Raw genomic sequence first — 20677 nt, forward strand, 5'->3', positions numbered from 1 at the left:
GCTGTAATGAAGTGTTACTTTGTAAACAGAAAAAGAGGTAAACATGAGTTTGTGTGACTGGCTTGCTGAATAACTTACTGAATGACTGACTGACTGACTGACTGACATACTGAGTGACTTGACTGAATGAATGACTTGACTGACTTGACTGACTTGACTGACTGACTGAGTGACTTGACTGACTTACTGAGTGACTTGACTGACTTACTGAGTGACTTTACTGACTTACTGAGTGACCTGACTGACTTACTGAATGACTTGACTGACTTACTGAATGACTTGACCAACTTACTGACTGACTGAATGAATGATTTAAAGTTAGACACTCCAGTACAACCATCAACTAAATTACCAGAACCTCTACCATCCACCTCAGCCCAGTAGGGCTACAACATAACTCTCCACTCTCTTCACAATCATCCACAAACACCAGCACCCACAATTTAAGGTAAGAAATACTATTATTTCTGCTACATTTGTAGTCTTAAGCAGTAAAATCAACATGATACCTCACAACAATAAACTACAACTACATATTCACTTTTATTTTTGTACGATGTGTTGGCCTAAAAAAAGGTCGTTTGGCTTTTTTTTTGGGGGGGGGGCTCCCAGGAACGTAACCCTATTTTTCCCATAAGTTCTTCAGTTCATTTAACACGATTTTACCTAACACGGCATTTTCAGGAATGTAACTACCGTGCTAAATGACAGTCTTCTGTATATACAATAATCATGGAATCCCTTTTTTCTGAAGTCACTACAGTAAACAAAGTGTAGTAAGGCAATATAGGGTATCAAGAATTGAGCTGGACTCATAGCAAGAGTGGTACCTTCTTTGCCTCTGTAAACCAATATGTATACAGTGGAGCCTCAATTTTCATCAAATTCTGTTTTTGACGACTTTTTTCATCAAAATATTGTCCCAGTTTTCATCGGTCCACTGTACTAAACGTGTCCGCCTGCCCACACCCACACAAAGCATCCCACGTGTCCTGAGTCAGTCTGGCATTGTTTCTTGTCAAGCGAGCATTACCCTGCGCGTTCATCCAAAGCGTTTGGTAATAATCCATTGTTTTTTGTGCTTGTTTATTGAGTGCGACTGCTAAATAAGCCACCACAGGGCTTTGGGGAAGCCCATGGGGTTGGAAAATAAGGAATATCCGCTAGGAATTTTTATTGACCTAAGAAAAGAGTTTGACACAGTAGACCACGGCATCCTACTCCACAAACTTGACCACTATGGTATAAGAGGCCATGCGTTTGCATATTTTAAATCCTGCCTTTCTAATAGGTATCAGTACGTTACCATTAAAGACACAGCCTCATCAATACGGCCACTTGATACTGGAGTTCCGCAGGGAAGTGTCCTTGGACCCCTGCTCTTCCTCATTTACATCAATGATCTTCCAAACATATCCCAACACCTGAAACTCATTCTCTTTGCTGATGACATGACTTATGTCATCTCCCACCCTAATCTTGCCACCCTCAACACCATTGTTAATGAGGAGCTGCTCAAAATATTGACTTGGATGACAGCCAGTAAACTTACACTTAACACTGGCAAAACCTACTATATTATGTTTGGTAGCAGAGCAGGTGTTGCGCAACTTAACATTAAGATCGAGAACACTCTAATTGCCAGACATAATGAGGGCAAATTCCTTGGCCTATACCTCGACAACAACCTAAATTTCAGCACCCATATCCAACACATAACAAAAAAAGTATCCAAAACGGTGGGGATCCTCTCCAAGATACTATACTACATGCAGCAAACTGCCCTTCTCACACTATACCATTCACTTATATATCCATACCTCACCTATGCTATCTGTGTTTTGGGTTCAACTGCAGCAAGACACCTAAAGCCAATAATAACCCAACAAAAAGCCGCAGTAAGAATAATCACTAAATCCCATCCCTGGCAACACCTTCCCCCCCACTCTTCATAGATCTAAACTTACTCCCTGTTCAGAACATCCACACTTACTGCTGTGCAATCTATATCTACAGGACCTTAAATTCCAATATTAACCTTGACCTAAAATGCTTTCTTGATAGTTGTGACAGGATCCACAAGCATAACACCAGACACAAACATCTCTATGACATTCCCCGTGTTCGACTAAACCTTTACAAAAATTCAATGTATTTCAAAGGACCTAAAATCTGGAACACCCTACCTGAAAACTCTAGAACTGCAGACACATTCATCACTTTCAAAACTACAGTTAGAAAACATCTTATCTCCCTGATACACCCCGACAACTAACTACATGAATAACCACCTGGTGGTTCACAATTACACTCACTCACCCACTGACTATAAACCCAGAAATACTAATCTTAATCTTAAAATAATAAATCCTAACTAGTCATAAGTTTGCCTATGATACTCCAATATAGACACTTTGTATTGTGCCAAAACAAAAGCATTCACATTGCTAAACTCACAAATTATGATGTAGTCACTTAGCCTTAATACCATAATCTGTAAGGATTTAATGTTAAGAATTAATCTAAGTCTGCCTGAAATGCCTAGCCATGCTAGGTGTCCTAGTGGCCCCCTCTGTAATTAGTATTTTATAACATGTAAACCACACAATACCCAAAACCTGTAAACCCCACATTGTAACCCTTATAGAGAATAAACTTGAATTGAATTGAATTGATGTGAGTGGCCAGGATGTGGAAGAGTTGGTGGACAGAGCTAACCACTGGATGTGGAAGAGTTGGTGGGAAGAGCTAGCCACTGAATAGCTGCAACACCTTCAACTGGAACAGCAACAGATCTCAGCTGAGGAAATCGCTTCAGAGGAGGAGGAAGAGAGAGGGGAGAATGTGCCTTCTTCAGTGATTAAGGACATGTGTGCAAAGTGGAGTGAGTTGCAAAGTTTTGTGGAGAAATATCACCCTATCAAAGCTGTTGCAAGCTGTGTCTGCAGCACGTTCAATGACAATGCCTCATTCCATTTTAGGCAAATCTTAAAGAGATGCCAGAAACAGACCTCTCTGGACAGATTTTTTGTACCACAGGGGTCCAGTGCCAGTAAAAGTCAAAGAAGGGAAGTAACCCCGGATAGGGACATGATACCTGAAGTCCTTATGGAGGGGGATTCTCCTTCCAACCAATAACCTCTCCTCCTCCCTCTCCCCTCCTCATGTCTTCCATGCACCAAAAAGAGTCTTTAGTAAAGGTAAAAGTGATATTAAATGTTCATTTATCCATTTCATTAGTCATTTATATTTATTTCTCATTTTTTCTGTATGTAAAACTATAGTTATTCTCTACAAAATGTATTTTTTTTTGTTAATACTTATGGGTGTCTGGAATGGATTAATTGCATTTACATTATTTCTTATGGGAAGTATTGCTTTAGTTTTCATTGACTTGGGTTTTCATGAGGCTTTCTGGAATGAATTAATGACGAAAACCAAGGTTCCACTGTACATCTAAGTGGTTTCTCACTTTGCATCAGTCAGCATTTATGATAGTTTAATTGAAGCATTACAGAAGATATATGTTCATTTACCATAATTTGCTGGTGATAATATATACATGTATGATACAGTAAAATATTGATAGTTCATTATGTAAAATATAACACACTTCCCCTCCCCTCATTTTCAGGACTTGATGAAACCACATTAGCATTGTGTGTGCGGTTGTGTGACAATGGAGCCAACCCAGAAGCACTTGCCAAGGTCATTACAGAGTTGCAGAGGGTCAAGAAAGAATTTAATTGCCAAGGTAGTGGAGCTGCAGCAACTTAAGGGAGATCTCTTGTGTATCAACTATTTGCAGAATATCATAGGTTAAAAAAGAAAAAAGACATTGAGGAAGGGTAAATTAGCGAGTTAAAAGTACTAGAAGAAACATTTGTATAGGTCATTTATAAGAAAAGTTTAATAAGTTTGATAATTAGGCATGGCTAATATTTTAAAAGTTGAAGAACTTTATGAGATACTGTGTTTCTGTGAACTTATCATCCCATTAATATATAGTCGAATAAAGGAAAACAAAGCTTTGCAATTTTTTTTATATGTAAAATAAAACAAATTTAGGCTGTAAATTTCTGCATTAACATGTACTGTATATACATATGTGCAAACACATGTGTGTGCATGCCTATACACACACTGTGCATATGAATTCTCCTGTATATCGATTAGAAAATACAAGTAACAGGTACAATAAAATAGAATACTGTTAAAACAGTTGCACTGCATATTATGATACATATATTAAAAGCATTTCTTGAGGGGAAAATTCTACTGTACATTAATTTATCCACCTGAACTGTATTATTATAGGACTTATTTTAAAAATAAATTATCTTACAATGTTTTCAAACAGATGTATTTTCTATACAATATCTTTCTTTCAACACACCAGCTGTATCCCACTGAGGTGGGGTGGCCCAAAAGGGCAAACGAAAGTTTCTCCTTTTAAATTTAGTAATATATACAGGAGAAGGGGTTACTAGCCCCTTGCTCCCAGCATTTTAGTCGCCTCTTACAACACGCATGGCTTATGGAGGAAGAATTCTGTTCCACTTCCCCATGGAAATAAGAGGAAATAAACAAGAACAAGAACTAGAAAGAAAATAAAAGAAAACCCAGAGGGGTATGTACAGTATATCTGAAAATATTAACAAAAAGTGCGAGCAGATGATTACATACTCATTTTTGTGTTTTGTTAACTGTTTGCTGGATAGGATAGAAATTAGTGAACAGAGGATCAAGCCTCCACCACTCCTTGCACTGAATAACCCACAGGAATTTGCCAATTTATATAATAATAATAATTTATTTTTTTAGTAGCACATCGGCTGTTTCCCACCAAGGTAGGGTGGCCCAAAAAAGAAAAACTTTCACCATCATTCGCTCCATCACTGTCTTGCCAGATGTGCGCTTACACTACAATTATAAAACTGCAACATTAACACCCTTCCTTCAGAGTGCAAGCACTGTACTTCCCATCTCCAAGACTCAAGTCTGGCCTGCCAGTTTCCCTGAATCCCTTCATAAATATTACCCTGCTCACACTCCAACAACACGTCAAGTCCTAAAAACCACTTGTCTCCATTCGCCCCTATCTAACATGCTCACGCATGTTTGCTGGAAAACCAAGCCCCTTGGACACAAAACCTCCTTTATCCCCTCCCTCCAACCATTCCTAGGCCGACTTCTACCCCTCCTTCCCTCCACTACAGATTTATACACTCTTGAAGCCATTCTATTTCATTCGATCCTCTCTACATGTCCAAACCACCTCAACAGCCCTTTACCACACAGACCCTCACCACACAGACCCTTTCTCTCATATCTAGGTCAGAATTTACCATTGCAGCTTATCTGAGTGAGTTGAGCTAATAATGTAGAATGAAGTGATGGATATTGGCCTTAGTGTCATAGTTCTACGTGATGAGCAGTGAAAGGGTTAACTGTCTACCAGAGACGTGTTCCACATCAAGCTTGTGGACAGGGAACTTATATATTAGTAGGATGTCCCAGATTCTTAAGTCAAAATACTATGTGCAAGTCACAGTTCTGGGAGGGAAACTGTCTTGCCAGAAGTGTGCAGGCATCATAATTCAAATGACCCTCCTGATCGCAATATCTACTCCCCTCCTTCAGGGGAGCTAACCAGTTTTCTCTGGAGCTCTTCATAAATGTTACCTTGTTCACACTCAAATATCATGTCAAACCTTGAAAACCACTTATTCCACTTGCTCAGATTTAACATGCTCACACAAGCCTGTTGATTGCTCAAGCCTCTAACACTCAAAATTTCCTTTGTATTCCCCCATCCCAAACTCTTCCTGGTATGTCCCCTACCCCTCCTTCCCAGCTTTATACATGCTCTTTTTCATTCTTTTTTGCTTCATCCTCTCTTCCCAAATCTCCCCAACAACCCTCTTCAACTCTGAATTATACCTTTTGTAAATCCACATCATTTTCTAATTCCTATGTTCTAATTCTTTGCATAATGCTCGCACCACACATTGTTCCCAAACATGGCATCTCCACTGCCTCTAACCTCTTTCTAGTTGCACTGTATAATGCCCAGGTGTGTCTATCTCAGCAGGCCTGTATGACCCTGGTGGGTTTAGCGTTTCTTTTTTTTTTTAATTATTTCTGTATTGATGTCTCTGTAAATTTATATCTCTATATGAATCTCTATATCTATCTATATATATATATATATATCTCTTGCATGCAGAAGTGTTGGTACTTTTCTACTCTGGTATATTCACCTTTTTGCTGCCATAGATAAGCTTAAATCTTACCACAAATACCTCAACTCACCACCTAGCTGTTTGCCTTCATCTGTTCTATGGTTCTCCTTATCTTTTGTAGACCCATCTACAGATATGGCCACTAAAAAATTTATGAGAAAACCTGAAATTAATTGAAGTTAAAATGGAGAAAAAAGTAGATAGAGAAGAGTGAGTGAGGGAACATTAAAAAGTTTAACAGACTGCTCATTTCCCACTAGAGGTAGAGTGAACTCCCCCCCCCCCCCAAAAAAAAAAAAAAAAAAAAAAACACTTCCACCATCATTCACTTTTAACACTGTCTTTCCAGAAACAGTCATAGTGCAGGCACTGTACTTGCCTCCTCCAGGCATTAAGTCCAGCTAGCTGGTTTCCTTGAATCTCTTCATAAATGTTACCTTGCTCACACTCGCTCCTGTCTATCACACTCACATCCACTAGATGAGCAATGCTAAATTTTGATAATACAGTATATAAAGTGAAGCTGAAATGCTTTCCCCATGATATCATTTCTGTGGATGACAAGGGTTACTTAAAATTTATGTGAAAAAGATGATTAGATAATTTTATTGTTCCAGATTTAGTGTATTTTTACTTATTGCAACTATTACAATAGACAACTTATACTTTACTTTAATTCTTTTGGAAAACATATTTATTATAGTTTCCAGTTAATATTATTGTACAGCAAATGCCTTTCCTGTATATGGTCTCCTACCCTACCTTGGTGGGAGACAGTTGGTATGTTAAAAAATATTTAAAAGCCTATTTTCCATATACTCAGTGCTTGAATAACATAACCAAGGAAGGCAATGTTAAATTAATGTACAGGTATTCTATTTATTGTTTACTTTTCTCAAAAGTTCCCAAAGCCAATTTAAGCTAGGAAAAAAAATAGACTTTTCCTGGATGTCATTGGTATGGAAATCAACTCCATCATATCATCTCATTCTTCTTCAGGTGTTCTTTGCACTCTTAGGTGTGATAATAGTTGATAAAGTGAGCTCGCATATTATTGATATTTTATTCTGGTACTGTAATATTTTAGCATTATGCATAAGGTATATTATGTAATATTTTTCTTATTAAAAATATACAAATTATTAATGACAAGAATATGCTCATAGGCATAAGATGACAACTGTAATTAGCAATGTATATGCAGTGGCTGATACAGTAATGTGTAGTGCAAGTGTCAGATTGTAGCATTGTAAAGAAAATGCAAATACCACAGCTAATGGGATGAAATTTACATTTTGTAGGAGGTAGTAATATACAATCTTATTATTAATTACTCTCTACTTATGTTGGTAGCTAGATCATAAACGTTTTATTGTATTTTCAGGTATATAAATTTTTTTTAGTCTACTGCTGTGGTGTCATGTTAATATTTTTCTCTGAGAGGAAGGTTGTGATCTAACACTAATATATTTGCAGTAAATATAAAGGAAATCAACCCACATGGAAGAACAAAAACAAAAATGTTTTCTTTTTTTTTAAACTGTCAAAGAATTCTGTTCTACAGAAAATATCAGACGGAGGTCGAATTATACAGAACTGTTTATTTTTTCTCCATGTAGGTTTAATCCTTTTATTGACAAGTGTTCATTACATTTTGATGCTTCACCACAGTATATGTACAGTGGACCCTCGGGTAACGACATTAATCTGTTCCAGAGAGATTGTCTTTAACCGATTTTTTCTTTATCCAAATTAATTTTCCCCATAAGAAATAATGGAAATCCAATTAATCCATTCCAGACACCCAAAGGTATTAAACAAAATTTTTTTTACATGAAATATACATTTCCCTACACAGAAAACAATGAGACATGCTGAATAAACAATACTGAAATGATACTTACCTTTATTGAGGACTTATTGATGAGTGATGAGATGGGAGGAGGGCAGAGGACGGAGGAGTTTATAATTGTTTGGAAGGGGAATCCCCTTCCATAAAGACTTTAGGTAACAAGTCCTTTTCTGGGGTTACCTCCCTTCTTTGATTTTTTAATGCCACTAGGACCAGCTTGAGAGTCACTGGACCCCTGTCGCACCAAAAATCTGTCCAGAGAGCTCCGTTTCTGGAGTCTCTCTAAGATTTTCCTGAAATGGGACACAATATTGTCATTGTACATGTTGCCAGTACGGCCTGCAACAGCTGTGTTAGGGTAATGTTCATCCATAAATGCTTACACCTTTGTCCACATTGTACAAATGTCCTTAGTTGTTGAAGAAGGCAATTTCCTCCATCTCTCTTCCTCTTCATCTGAAGGAAATTTCTGAGCTGTGGTCTGTTGCTGTTGCACTTCAGGCTCTTGCAGCTCTGTGGTGATTAGCTCTTCATCGTCGTCCTCCACCAGCTCTTCCACATCCTCCAACTTCATGGACTTCCCCAAAGGCACAATAGTTTCCACAACTGGCACAGGCTCCTCAGGATCAGCCCCAAACCCTTTGAAATCCCTCTCTTGTACACATTGTGGCCACAATTTTCTCCAAACAGAGTTCAAAGTCCTGCAAGTCACTCCCTCCCAAGCCTTACCTATAAGGTTTATGCGACTGAGTATACTTAGGTGATCTTTCCAGAACTCTCTTAGGGTCAGTTCAGTGTCTGAGGTCACTTCAAAGCACTTTTGAAACACTGCTTTGGTGTACAGTTTTTTGAAATTTGAAATAACATGCTGGTCCATGGGCTGGAGGATAGGAGTGGTATTAGGAGGCAAAAACTTCACTTTGATGAAGCTAAACTCCCCCACAATTCATCCTTCCAAGTCTGGAGGATGAGCAGGAGCATTGTTCATTACCAGGAGGCACAAGAGTTTCAATTTATTTTCCAGGAGGTATTTTTCACACGGGCCAAACATGTCATAGAACCAATCGAAGAAAATGTTCCTAGTGACCCATGCCTTACTGTTTGCTCTCCACATCACACACAATTTAGGCTTGATGGCATCGTTTTTCTTGAACACACTGGGAGTTTCAGAGTGATACACGAGTAAAGGCTTCAATTTGCAATCCCTACTAGCATTACTACGAAACATGAGAGTTACCCTGTCTTTCATAGGCTTGTGTCATGGGAGTGCCTTTTTTTCCTGAGTAATGTAGGTCCTGTTTGGCATTTTCTTCCAAAACAGGCCTGTTTTGTCACAATTGAACACTTGTTTGGGTTTTAATTGTTCAGCCTCTATGTACCCCTTAAAGTCCTGAACATATTTTTCTGCCACTTTTTTGTCAGAACTGGCAGCCTCACCATGCCTTATCACACTGTGTATGCCATTACAATTCTTAAATCTCTGAAACCAACCTTTGCTGGCCTTAAATTCACTAATATCAGCACTTGCCTTGCCTTTTCACATATTATTGACTGAGAAACACTATCTCTTGATAATTGTTTCTCGTTGATCCACACCAACAACAGTCACTCCACATCTTCGAGTATTTGGGATCTCTGTTTTGTAAGCATACTTGCACCTTTTGCAACAACAGCTTCCTTGATTGCATTTTTGTTAGCCAAGATAGTAGCAATGGTTGAATGTGGTTTGTTATACAACCTGGCCAGCTCGGAGACACGCACTCCACTTTCGTATTTTGCGATGATCTCTTTCTTCAATTCAATAGTATTTCTTGTCCTCTTTACCACAGGGCTGGCACTAGAAGCTTTCTTTCGGCCCATGGTGGCTTGTTTAGCAGTTACAAGCACTAAAAACAATGAAATAATACAAAATGTATCGCATGTATGCATGGAATCGTCCTCCCTTGCTTGTAAACAATGGCACACTAGCTGTACATGGAGTGGCCGGGCCTGCTCAGGGCACACAGACACGTTTGGGGCGAATGTCCTTAACCGAGTTTTTTTTGGTAACCGAGTCAGTATTTTGACGGAAAAACGTGTCACTGTCCGATTTTTTCGTTATTCGGTGACATTGTTACCTGAGGGTCCACTGTACATATTTATCCTTAAGTTGAATGTTGAGCCCATTATTGATCAAACTATCCTAACAAATCTTGCTTCCTTGACTTGTTGAAATGAAAATTCCAAAGCAATGCCTCAGGTTCAGTATTATTATATTGTAGGAAGTTAAGGTGGAACATCTCAAGGATGTTGTAGCATCTTCGAGATGTTCCATCTCACCTTCAACACTACAACATCTTCGACATCTTCCATCTCACCTTCAACACTACAACATCTTCGACATCTTCCACCTCACCTTCAACACAACAACATCTTCGACATCTTCCACCTCACCTTCAACACAACAACATCTTCGACATCTTCCACCTCACCTTCAGTACTGCAACATCTTCGACATCTTCCATCTCACCTTAGGGGGTAGTCAGTTTTGTCAGAAAAACATTTCTTCTATTGATTTCTAGAGGTTTTTATGATTTGCTTAATAATACATTTAGGGCATAACAATAACAAATCAGGAAAGAATTTAAAGGATATTAAAGACATATACCAAATGAATGATTCACATTAAACATAGAAAGTCACTTTTCAGTGACTTAATGGGAGTTTCATTCTGCAATTAACTCACACATTGATAACTTTCGTTGTATTATTAACGGTGTAATATGCAGGCTAATTTTCATCCTCCCAAAAGATGGGAAAATTATTATCCTCTTTGCAGTCATTTTGTTTATGCATTAGCTAAATGCAAAGTTCTTGTACCAGCGCTTTTATAATGTCTCTTTTTAAGAATTGTTGATGCTAAAGCCATGAGCTTTTTGTGATTTTCTAGTTATTAGGCGCTAAATTTTGTCATTGTCTGGTATTGAAAGCATTGTCTTGAATATTATGTACATTTCCTGAATCAGCATGCAGTTCAGGAAATTTATGTAATTTTAAGCTAATTTTTATGTTGTAGTATTAATAAATAATGAAAAAACTTTTCTATTTCCTCATTCTGTACAGCTTAATGAAAAATTGTGTATGAGCACCTTCACATTAGAGAAAAGCTTTGTGATAGGTGGGAGCTTGTCTGCATACAGCATCTATGTGGAAACCACATGAATTATTATTAAATTTATTATTTTTAATCTTTCATCTGTATGACCCTTGTGGGTTTAGCACTTAGTTTTGATTGTAATAAAGTTTGATGTCCTGGCTCTAAGTAAATCAAAACTGTAGGTGGTAGTGGAGTTTCAATGGGGAGAAATAAATAGGATTAGGTCAGGAGTGGTTGGTGCAATTATTTAATAAATGTATGGAAGAGGGTAAGGTACCTAGGGATTGGCAGAGAGCATGCATAGTTCCTTTGTATAAAGGCAAAGGGGATAAAAGAGAGTGCAAAAATTATAGGGGGATAAGTCTGCTGAGTATACCTGGTAAAGTGTATGGTAGAGATATTATTGAAAGAATTAAGAGTAAGACGGAGAATAGGATAGCAGATGAACAAGGAGGCTTTAGGAAAGGTAGGGGGTGTGTGGACCAGGTGTTTACAGTGAAACATATAAGTGAACAGTATTTAGATAAGGCTAAAGAGGTCTTTGTGGCATTTATGGATTTGGAAAAGGCATATGACAGGGTGGATAGGGGGGCAATGTGGCAGATGTTGCAAGTGTATGGTGTAGGAGGTAGGTTACTGAAAGCAGTGAAGAGTTTTTACGAGGATAGTGAGGCTCAAGTTAGAGTATGTAGGAAAGAGGGAAATTATTTCCCAGTAAAAGTAGGCCTTAGACAAGGATGTGTGATGTCACCGTGGTTGTTTAATATATTTATAGATGGGGTTGTAAGAGAAGTAAATGCGAGGGTCTTGGCAAGAGGCGTGGAGTTAAAAGATAAAGAATCACACACAAAGTGGGAGTTGTCACAGCTGCTCTTTGCTGATGACACTGTGCTCTTGGGAGATTCTGAAGAGAAGTTGCAGAGATTGGTGGATGAATTTGGTAGGGTGTGCAAAAGAAGAAAATTAAAGGTGAATACAGGAAAGAGTAAGGTTATGAGGATAACAAAAAGATTAGATGATGAAAGATAGAATATCAGATTGGAGGGAGAGAGTATGGAGGAGGTAAATGTATTCAGATATTTGGGAGTGGACATGTCAGCGGATGGGTCTATAAAAGATGAGGTGAATCATAGAATTGATGAGGGGAAAAGAGTGAGTGGTGCACTTAGGAGTCTGTGGAGGCAAAGAACTTTGTCCTTGGAGGCAAAGAGGGGAATGTATGAGAGTATAGTTTTACCAACGCTCTTATATGGGTGTGAAGCATGGGTGATGAATGTTGCAGCGAGGAGAAGGCTGGAGGCAGTGGAGATGTCATGTCTGAGGGCAATGTGTGGTGTGAATATAATGCAGAGAATTCGTAGTTTGGAAGTTAGGAGGAGGTGCGGGATTACCAAAACTGTTGTCCAGAGGGCTGAGGAAGGGTTGTTGAGGTGGTTCGGACATGTAGAGAGAATGGAGCGAAACAGAATGACTTCAAGAGTGTATCAGTCTGTAGTGGAAGGAAGGCGGGGTAGGGGTCGGCCTAGGAAAGGTTGGAGAGAGGGGGTAAAGGAGGTTTTGTGTGCGAGGGGCTTGGACTTCCAACAGGCATGCGTGAGCGTGTTTGATAGGAGTGAATGGAGACAAATGGTTTTTAATACTTGACGTGCTGTTGGAGTGTGAGCAAAGTAACATTTATGAAGGGGTTCAGGGAAACCGGCAGGCCGGACTTGAGTCCTGGAGATGGGAAGTACAGTGCCTGCACTCTGAAGGAGGGGTGTTAATGTTGCAGTTTAAAAACTGTAGTGTAAAGCACCCTTCTGGCAAGACAGTGATGGAGTGAATGATGGTGAAAGTTTTTTCTTTTTCGGGCCACCCTGCCAGTGTGATAATAATAAAAAATAATAGGTCAGGAGTATCCGAGAGTGTTAGATCTGAGGAAGGGGGTAGCAGTAATGTTGAAGGATCCGTTATGGAAGGAGAAGAGGAAATATAAATACCTGGAGAGGGTTTTGGGGGTCAACACCTGTATGGCCTAGTCTATGACCAGGACTGGTGGTGGATCAGGGCCTGATCAACCAGAATGTTACTGCAGGCCGTATGTAGCCTGTTGTACGAACCACAGCCTGGCTGGTCGGGTACTGAGTTTTGGTGCCTGTTCAGCGCCTTCTTGAAGACAGGCAGGGTTCTGTTGGCAATCCCCCTTATGTATGCTGGGAGGCAGTTAAACAGTCTTGGGCCCCTGACCTCTTCAAGGGGGGCTTCTTGGCATGGTGAAGAGGCTATTGGTCTGAGGAATTAGACCTGTCGGTCTACTTCCTCAGACTGAACCTAATTACCCCCCAATCCCCCGTTCCCTATCCTATCCCATCCTTCCCTTTTTCCTTTCCTCCTTCTCCTCCTCCTCCCCACCCCTCCCTTTTGCCCGTCCGTTTTTTTTTTTTTTTTTTTTTTTTTTTTCCACAGGCACGCTAGTTCCTAGGTAGGGGAAAGGGTACCGGGCTCCATTCCATTCCGTTGAGGTTCTTGGCGGTGGCGTAGTTTGCCGTGGAATCTGGATTGCCTGGGGATGTCCTGATCCCTCTCTGGTATCCCGGAGGGTGGCTTTGGGTGTCTCTCGGGTGACGGGTGTATCACTGGAAGCCACCTTTCGGATTCCGGGGGTGGTGGCCGAAGGAGGTATGCTTTGTGGCGGATTTCCGGCCGCCCTCTCTTTTGTCCACCGAGGTAGCTTGGCAGATGTGAGGTTGCTATCCCGGATTGCCGGTTTACTGGCATGATGGGTAGGTTATGGCAAGGGTACCATGCTGCATCTGCGCTACTTGCGGTGCTGAGGTCCTCTTGGGCGCGAAGGGAGATTTCTGGCCCTTTCATTCCTCCTAGGAACTATCCCTCCCCGGTCCCCCCTTTTTGTATTCTTTTTTTTATTTTTATTTTCTTTTCTTCTCTCTTTTTTTTTCTTAAAAACAAAAAGAAAGAAGTAACCTAACCATGGCAGCCCTAGTCCATGAACCTGCTACCCCCGGGCCCCTTCTCGATACCGCACCCCGTTCTGACCCCGCCTCGTCTTTGGACCACTCTTCGGACACTCCTCATGCCTCTGCACCTCTTGCCGGTGCTGTTTCCTCACCCGCTTGAGGTACTGAGGCCTCAACTGACTCCTTCAATTTATCTGACCTTCGCTCTCCTCTGACTATGCTTCCGGCCTCTCCCTCTACGGTGCGGCAATTTTCAAATCGCCGGCCCGTTCCACGTCGGACCAACTCTGGTCCCACGCCTAAACGCCAACGACAATTACCTGCTGATGATACTTCTCCACCTTCTCATTCTTCTCAGAAAAGATCGACACGTCCTTCACTACCTTTCCACGCTCAGTTTCAGACTGCACAATGGACTAAATTCTTCACTTTACGACCGACTTCCTCTACTGCCTATCTTTCTGACCACAGTATTGGCAAGGCACTCCTACACCATGTTGGTAAAGAGATTTCTTTTCATGCTCTTAAGAGCGGTACGCACATCATCACCGTACAGGATGCTACCCAGGCTCATGAGCTTTCTCGTCTTTCCTATATCGATACTGTTCCTGTCACTATTGAAAAGCATCATTCCCTCAATTCTTGTAGTGGTACCGTCATTCTGCCCCATACCATAGTTCAACAAAATTTCCAGACATGTGGCACTGACATTCTTGAACAGCTGGAACTCCAAGATCTCCCAATCCTCAAGGTAGACACTTACTTTCTTCCTGCCCGCGGGCGGAGATGATACCCTAGCAATGTGGCTCGTTTAACTTTTGACAGCCGTGAAATTTCATCCTCAGTTTATGTAGCAGGACATCAGTTACAAGTTCGAAAGGTGATCCCTACACCGCAACAGTGTAGAAATTGCTGGCGATTTGGCCATCCAGCGAAATATTGCAGATCTATCACCGAATGCCCAGTCTGTGGTGCCGATGACCATTCTAATACGTCTTGCAATCGACCTCCCTCTTGCCTTAATTGTCATGAGGCTCACCCTTCGTACTCTCGCCGTTGTCAAGTCTACTTAAACGAGCGGGAAATCCATTACCTCAAAGAGGCAGAAGGTCTCCCTTATGCCATGGCAGTTTCTCATCTCCACCTCCAAGGGAGACTACCTCGTGTTTCTTATTCCCGTGTTTCAAAATGTCCCCCCACTTCTGGTGTCCCATCTTCTGCACCCACCTCTGTGGTTACCTCTCCCATAGTCACTCCTGTAGCTAATTCTTTTGCTGTCCTCGGCTCAGACGTCCCTACTTCAACATCTCAGTCTGATCTCGCTTCTTCGTGTTCTCTCTCACAAGCCTCAGTAGCGACGAGATCTCGTATGACACCTCCTCCCAATCATCCCTCTACTTCTCAAAAGTCAAAAAAAGGTCCGTTAACACCTCCTACCCATCTTCCACCTCCTCATTTTCCCTTCCCTGTCTCTGTACCTGGTTCTCCCCCTCTCACTGGCTCTGTTACAAGTGTAGAGGTTCACCCTCCTCCTCGTACTGTACCTTCCTCCCCTGTTCCCTCCCAAGTTTCTTCCTCTTCTGCCACCTCCCAGGTTTCTGCCTCTTCTGTCCCCTTCCACGCTTCTCCAGTTCCCTCCACCCTTTCGCCCCCCCCCTACCTTGGTACAGTCCATTACAGTTCCAATCTTTACTCATCCTCCCCCTACCATTTCCAGTATTGTCTCCCATACGACGTCTCTGAATTCTGAAACACTTGAAGCAATCTCTGAATATATTGCAGAGACCAAACCATCAATGGACACTGATCCACCCTCCACTCCTTCTCTCTCCTCTACTCCATCTGCGCAACTCCTTTCTTCACAGCACACCGTTCCTTCGCTGCTTGAACGTTTTCCACTGCCTCCGCATGTGGACTTTTCTAACCCCTCTAGTCCGTAGGAACCCTTACCTGCGGATTTCAGGTATCTTTATCATTGCCAATCATGGCCTATTTACAGTGGAATATACGCGGCCTCGGGTAATCGGGGTGAGCTTCAGATGTTACTCTCCCAGTTTTCCCCTGTTGGTGTTTGCGTACAGGAACCAAAATTACACTCTGCTGTTATCTCTCCCATCTCAGGCTATAATTTATTGTATTCTTCAGATCCTTTTCCTGATGGGACATTTAATGAAAGTGCCCTTCTTCTACACACTGATATTCCGTACCATCAGCTATTTGTTCGTACTTCGCTGCATTACACAGCAGCCCGTATCCACTTGCATAGGTGGTATATGCTCTGTTCTTTATATCTCTCTCCTTCTCGGGCATTATCTATTCCGGATATTGCCTTTCTTGTTTCGTCATTACCGCCACCGATTCTGTTACTTAGTGATTTTAATGCCCACCATTTCCTCTGGGGGGGTCTCACTGTGATTCCCGTGGCATTCAGTTAGAGGCTTTTCTTGCCACCCACCCCCTCCATGTTTTAAATACAGGTACTCACACCCATTTTGATCCTCGGACTCACACACTCTCTTGCATCGATCTCTCAGTCTGCTCTTCCTCCGCCGCATTAGACTTCACTTGGTCTGTTCTTCCGGACTTACATGACAGCGATCATTTCCCAATTGTTCCTACTTCCCCTTCATATTCACCACCTCTTCGCATCCCACGCTGGCAATTTGATCAGGCAAATTGGAACCTTTACTCACACCTAACTGTTTTTAGAGAGGTTCCTTGTTTGTCCTCCATCGATGAGCTTTTACACCTCTTCTCGTCCTCCGTTTTAACCGCAGCTTCTCATTCTATACCCCAAACTTCGGGCAGGCATTCTCAGAGATGCGTGCCTTGGTGGTCTCCTGCTTGTGCTCGTGCAGTACATTTGAAACGCGCTGCATGGAGCAGGTACCGGTACAATAGAACCACAGAGAGACTTCTTGATTTTAAGCAGAAGCGTGCGATCGCTCGCCGTGTCATCCGTGACGCTAAACGCACTTGCTGGCGAGATTATGTCTCCACCATCACCTCTGCTTCCTCTATGAGTGCAGTCTGGAAAAAAGTACGAAAACTGAGTGGTAAATATTCTCCTGACCCAGCTCCTGTTCTGCGGGTTGCCGGTGTTGATATAGCAAACTCACTAGATGTTGCCAATGAAATTGGCAATCATCTGGTCCATATTTCTCAGGGACTCCATCTATGCCCCTCATTTCTTTCCTCAAAGTCTGCCAGAGAGTTAGCACCCTTGGACTTTTCTTCTCTCAGAGAAGAACAGTATAATGTTCCTTTTACACTTCAAGAACTGGAGGCAACACTCTCAGCTTGCCGATCATCAGCAGCTGGGCCCGACGACATTCATATTCGTATGCTACAACATTTACATCAGTCAGCCCTTGCAGTCCTATTACGCCTTTACAATCTTATTTGGTCACAAGGAGTTCTTCCACAGCTGTGGAAATCCGCCATTGTTCTCCCTTTCCGCAAACCAGGCACTACAGGACATGAAACCTCCCACTATTGTCCCATTGCTCTTACCAGTGCAGTTTGCAAAGTGATGGAATGCCTAGTAAATAGACGTTTAGTGTGGTATTTAGAGATACACAACAGTCTCTCCACTCGTCAATATGGCTTTCGTAAGGGACGTTCTACCATAGACCCCTTACTATGCTTGGATACGTATGTTCGTAATGCCTTTGCGAATAACCACTCGGTTATTGCCATATTTTTTGACCTTGAGAAGGCATATGACACAACTTGGAGGTATAATATTTTAGCCCAAGCCCACTCCTTAGGCCTTCGAGGCAATCTACCATCCTTCCTTAAGAACTTTTTAACTGACAGGCATTTCCGTGTTCGGGTTAATAATGTGCTCTCCCCGGACTTTATCCAAGCTGAAGGTGTCCCCCAGGGATGTGTTCTGAGCACAACACTTTTTCTCCTTGCTATTAATGATTTGGCCTCTAGTCTTCCATTAAATATTTGGTCATCACTCTATGTTGATGATTTCGCTATTGCCTGTGCAGGCGCTGACTGTCACCTTATTACAGTTTCTCTCCAGCATGCAGTCGACCGTGTTTCCAATTGGGCCACCACATGTGGGTTTAAATTTTCCAGCACTAAAACCCACCAAATTACTTTCACTAGACGCTCTGTCATCTCCGATCATCCTTTGTGCCTCTATGGCTCCTGTATCCCTGAACGTGATAGTCAAGTTTCTGGGCCTCCTCTTTGATCGTAGGTTATCCTGGAAACCTCACATTACCTCTCTGAAGGCAACTTGTCACAGCCGGCTGAACCTTCTTAAAACCCTTGCTCATCTTTCATGGGGAGCTGATCGTCGAACCCTCCTTCGCCTACATTCCACCCTTATTTTATCAAAACTTGATTATGGTGACCAGATCTATTCAGCGGCATCTCCTGCTACTCTCTCTAGCCTTAACCCCATTCATCACCAAGGATTACGTTTATGCCTTGGTGCTTTTCACTCTTCCCCTGTCGAGAGCCTCTATGCAGAAGCAAACGTTCCATCCTTATCCGATCGCCGTGATGCCCATTGCCTTCGCTACTATGTACACTCTCATGATCTCCGCAATCCTTCCATTTATAGAATGGTCACTGATATTAGTAGACATTCTTTATTTGTACGCCGCCCCTGTTTACTCCGTCCCTTCTCTCTTCGCCTTCATTCGCTCTTGTCTTCTCTTCAATTACCACCTTTCTATGTACATGTAGCATCTCACTTTTCCCTACCCCCCTGGGAAGTTCCAGCTGTTCGAGTCTGTTCTTTCTCTCTCCCTTGCTCGAAAGCCCAACTGTCTACGGTCGCTTCCCACTTTCTTTTTCTTGACCACTTTCACTCTCATTCTCATGCCATTGCTGTGTACACAGATGGCTCTAAGTCTTCTGACGGCGTAGGATTCGCAGCAGTGTTTCCGGACAGCGTCGTACAAGGGCATTTACTATCTTCGGCTAGTATTTTTACTGCTGAATTGTATGCCATCCTTACAGCACTTATCCGTATTGCATCTATGCCTGTGTCATCATTTGTGGTTGTGGTTGTCTCAGACTCCCTTAGTGCTTTACAGGCTATACAGAAATTTGATACACCTCACCCCTTAGTCCTCCGTATCCAACTTTGGCTACGCTGCATCTTTACCAAGCATAAAGATATTGTTTTTTGTTGGGTCCCTGGTCATGTTGACGTACAGGGCAATGAACAGGCAGACACTGCTGCGCAGTCAGCAGCACATGACCTACCAGTTTCATGTAGAGGTATTCCATTTACGGACTATTTTGCTGCAATATCTTCCCACCTTCACACCCGTTGGCAACAACGTTGGTCTACTATGCTCGGCAACAAACTTCAATCTATTAAACCGAGTATAGGTTACTGGCCATCTTCTTATCACCAGTGTCGAGGTTGGGAGACTACTCTCTCCCGTCTTCGGATTGGCCATACTCGTCTTACTCATGGATATCTCATAGAGAGGCGCCCTGCTCCTCTCTGTGAGAATTGCCTAGTTCCATTATCAGTCAGCCACATTCTGTTGGACTGCCCACTTTATCAACGAGCACACAGAATTTACCTCCATCGTCGTCTTTGCTCCGCTGCTCTCTCTTTACCTTCCCTTCTCGCTGATGGACCCACCTTTCATCCAGACTCTCTCATTGACTTTTTGACAACTGACTGACTGCACAAATTCTGATACCTTCAGCCCTTTCTACTTCAATCTCTTGCTACCCTCTACCCCCGTACTATCCCCTGCCCCGCTGTTTTCTGTAACCTTCTGATCATCCCTCCTCCCTTCTGCCATCCAATACCCTCGCTTCCTTCCCTACCCTGCAGCGCTGTATAGCCCTTGTGGCTCAGCGCTTCTTTTTTATTATAATAATAATAATTGGGCCCCTGACACTTATTGTATTTTTTCTAAGTGTACTCATGGCATCTCTTGCTTTCATTGGGAGCGGTTTTGTGTGTACATTTGGGACTAGTCCCTCTAGGATTTTCCAAGTGTATATTATCATGTAACTTTCTTACTTGCATTCCAAAGAATACAAATTAAGGAACTTCAACTAAATCTGTTCTTTTTAACATTAAAATTAGAAATTTTTCCAACAATTGGGCTCAAAATATCTACAAGCCATTTCGATAATTTATAGGAAACAAACTATGGAGCTAATAATTGGTGTAACTGGATTACCTGGTTTGTGCATTTTTCTTAATCCATACATATAGGGTAAAGATGGGTTACCATCCATCTTTACCCTATATGTATGGGTTAATGAACACACACAAACCAGGTAATCCAATTAGACCACTTATTAGCTCCATAGGTTCAGTTTCCCATAAATAATCTAAATGGCTTGTAGATATTTTGAGTCCAATTGTTGGAAAATTTCAAATTTTTATGTTAAAAACAACATAGATTTAGTTGACTTAAGTGATTTCAATATGGTTAGTTTTGATTGTACTTCCTTGTTTACAAAAGTTCCAGTTGATGATTTATTA

General features: G+C 41.7%; 1 protein-coding gene across 1 annotated transcript; it reads left to right on the plus strand.

Moving 5' to 3' along the window:
• Positions 1-1496: 1496 nt before the first annotated feature.
• Positions 1497-8566, plus strand: LOC138852995 (mitotic-spindle organizing protein 1-like; the record flags this gene model as incomplete). The annotated part of the gene is made up of 2 exons (XM_070087014.1): positions 1497-1563; positions 3635-8566. Coding segments are annotated over 2 exons (210 nt in total), but the record flags the coding sequence as incomplete, so codon positions are not given.
• Positions 8567-20677: the final 12111 nt, after the last annotated feature.

This window comes from Cherax quadricarinatus, chromosome 2, assembly GCF_038502225.1.
Source record: "Cherax quadricarinatus isolate ZL_2023a chromosome 2, ASM3850222v1, whole genome shotgun sequence".
Taxonomy (NCBI): Eukaryota; Metazoa; Arthropoda; class Malacostraca; order Decapoda; family Parastacidae; genus Cherax; species Cherax quadricarinatus.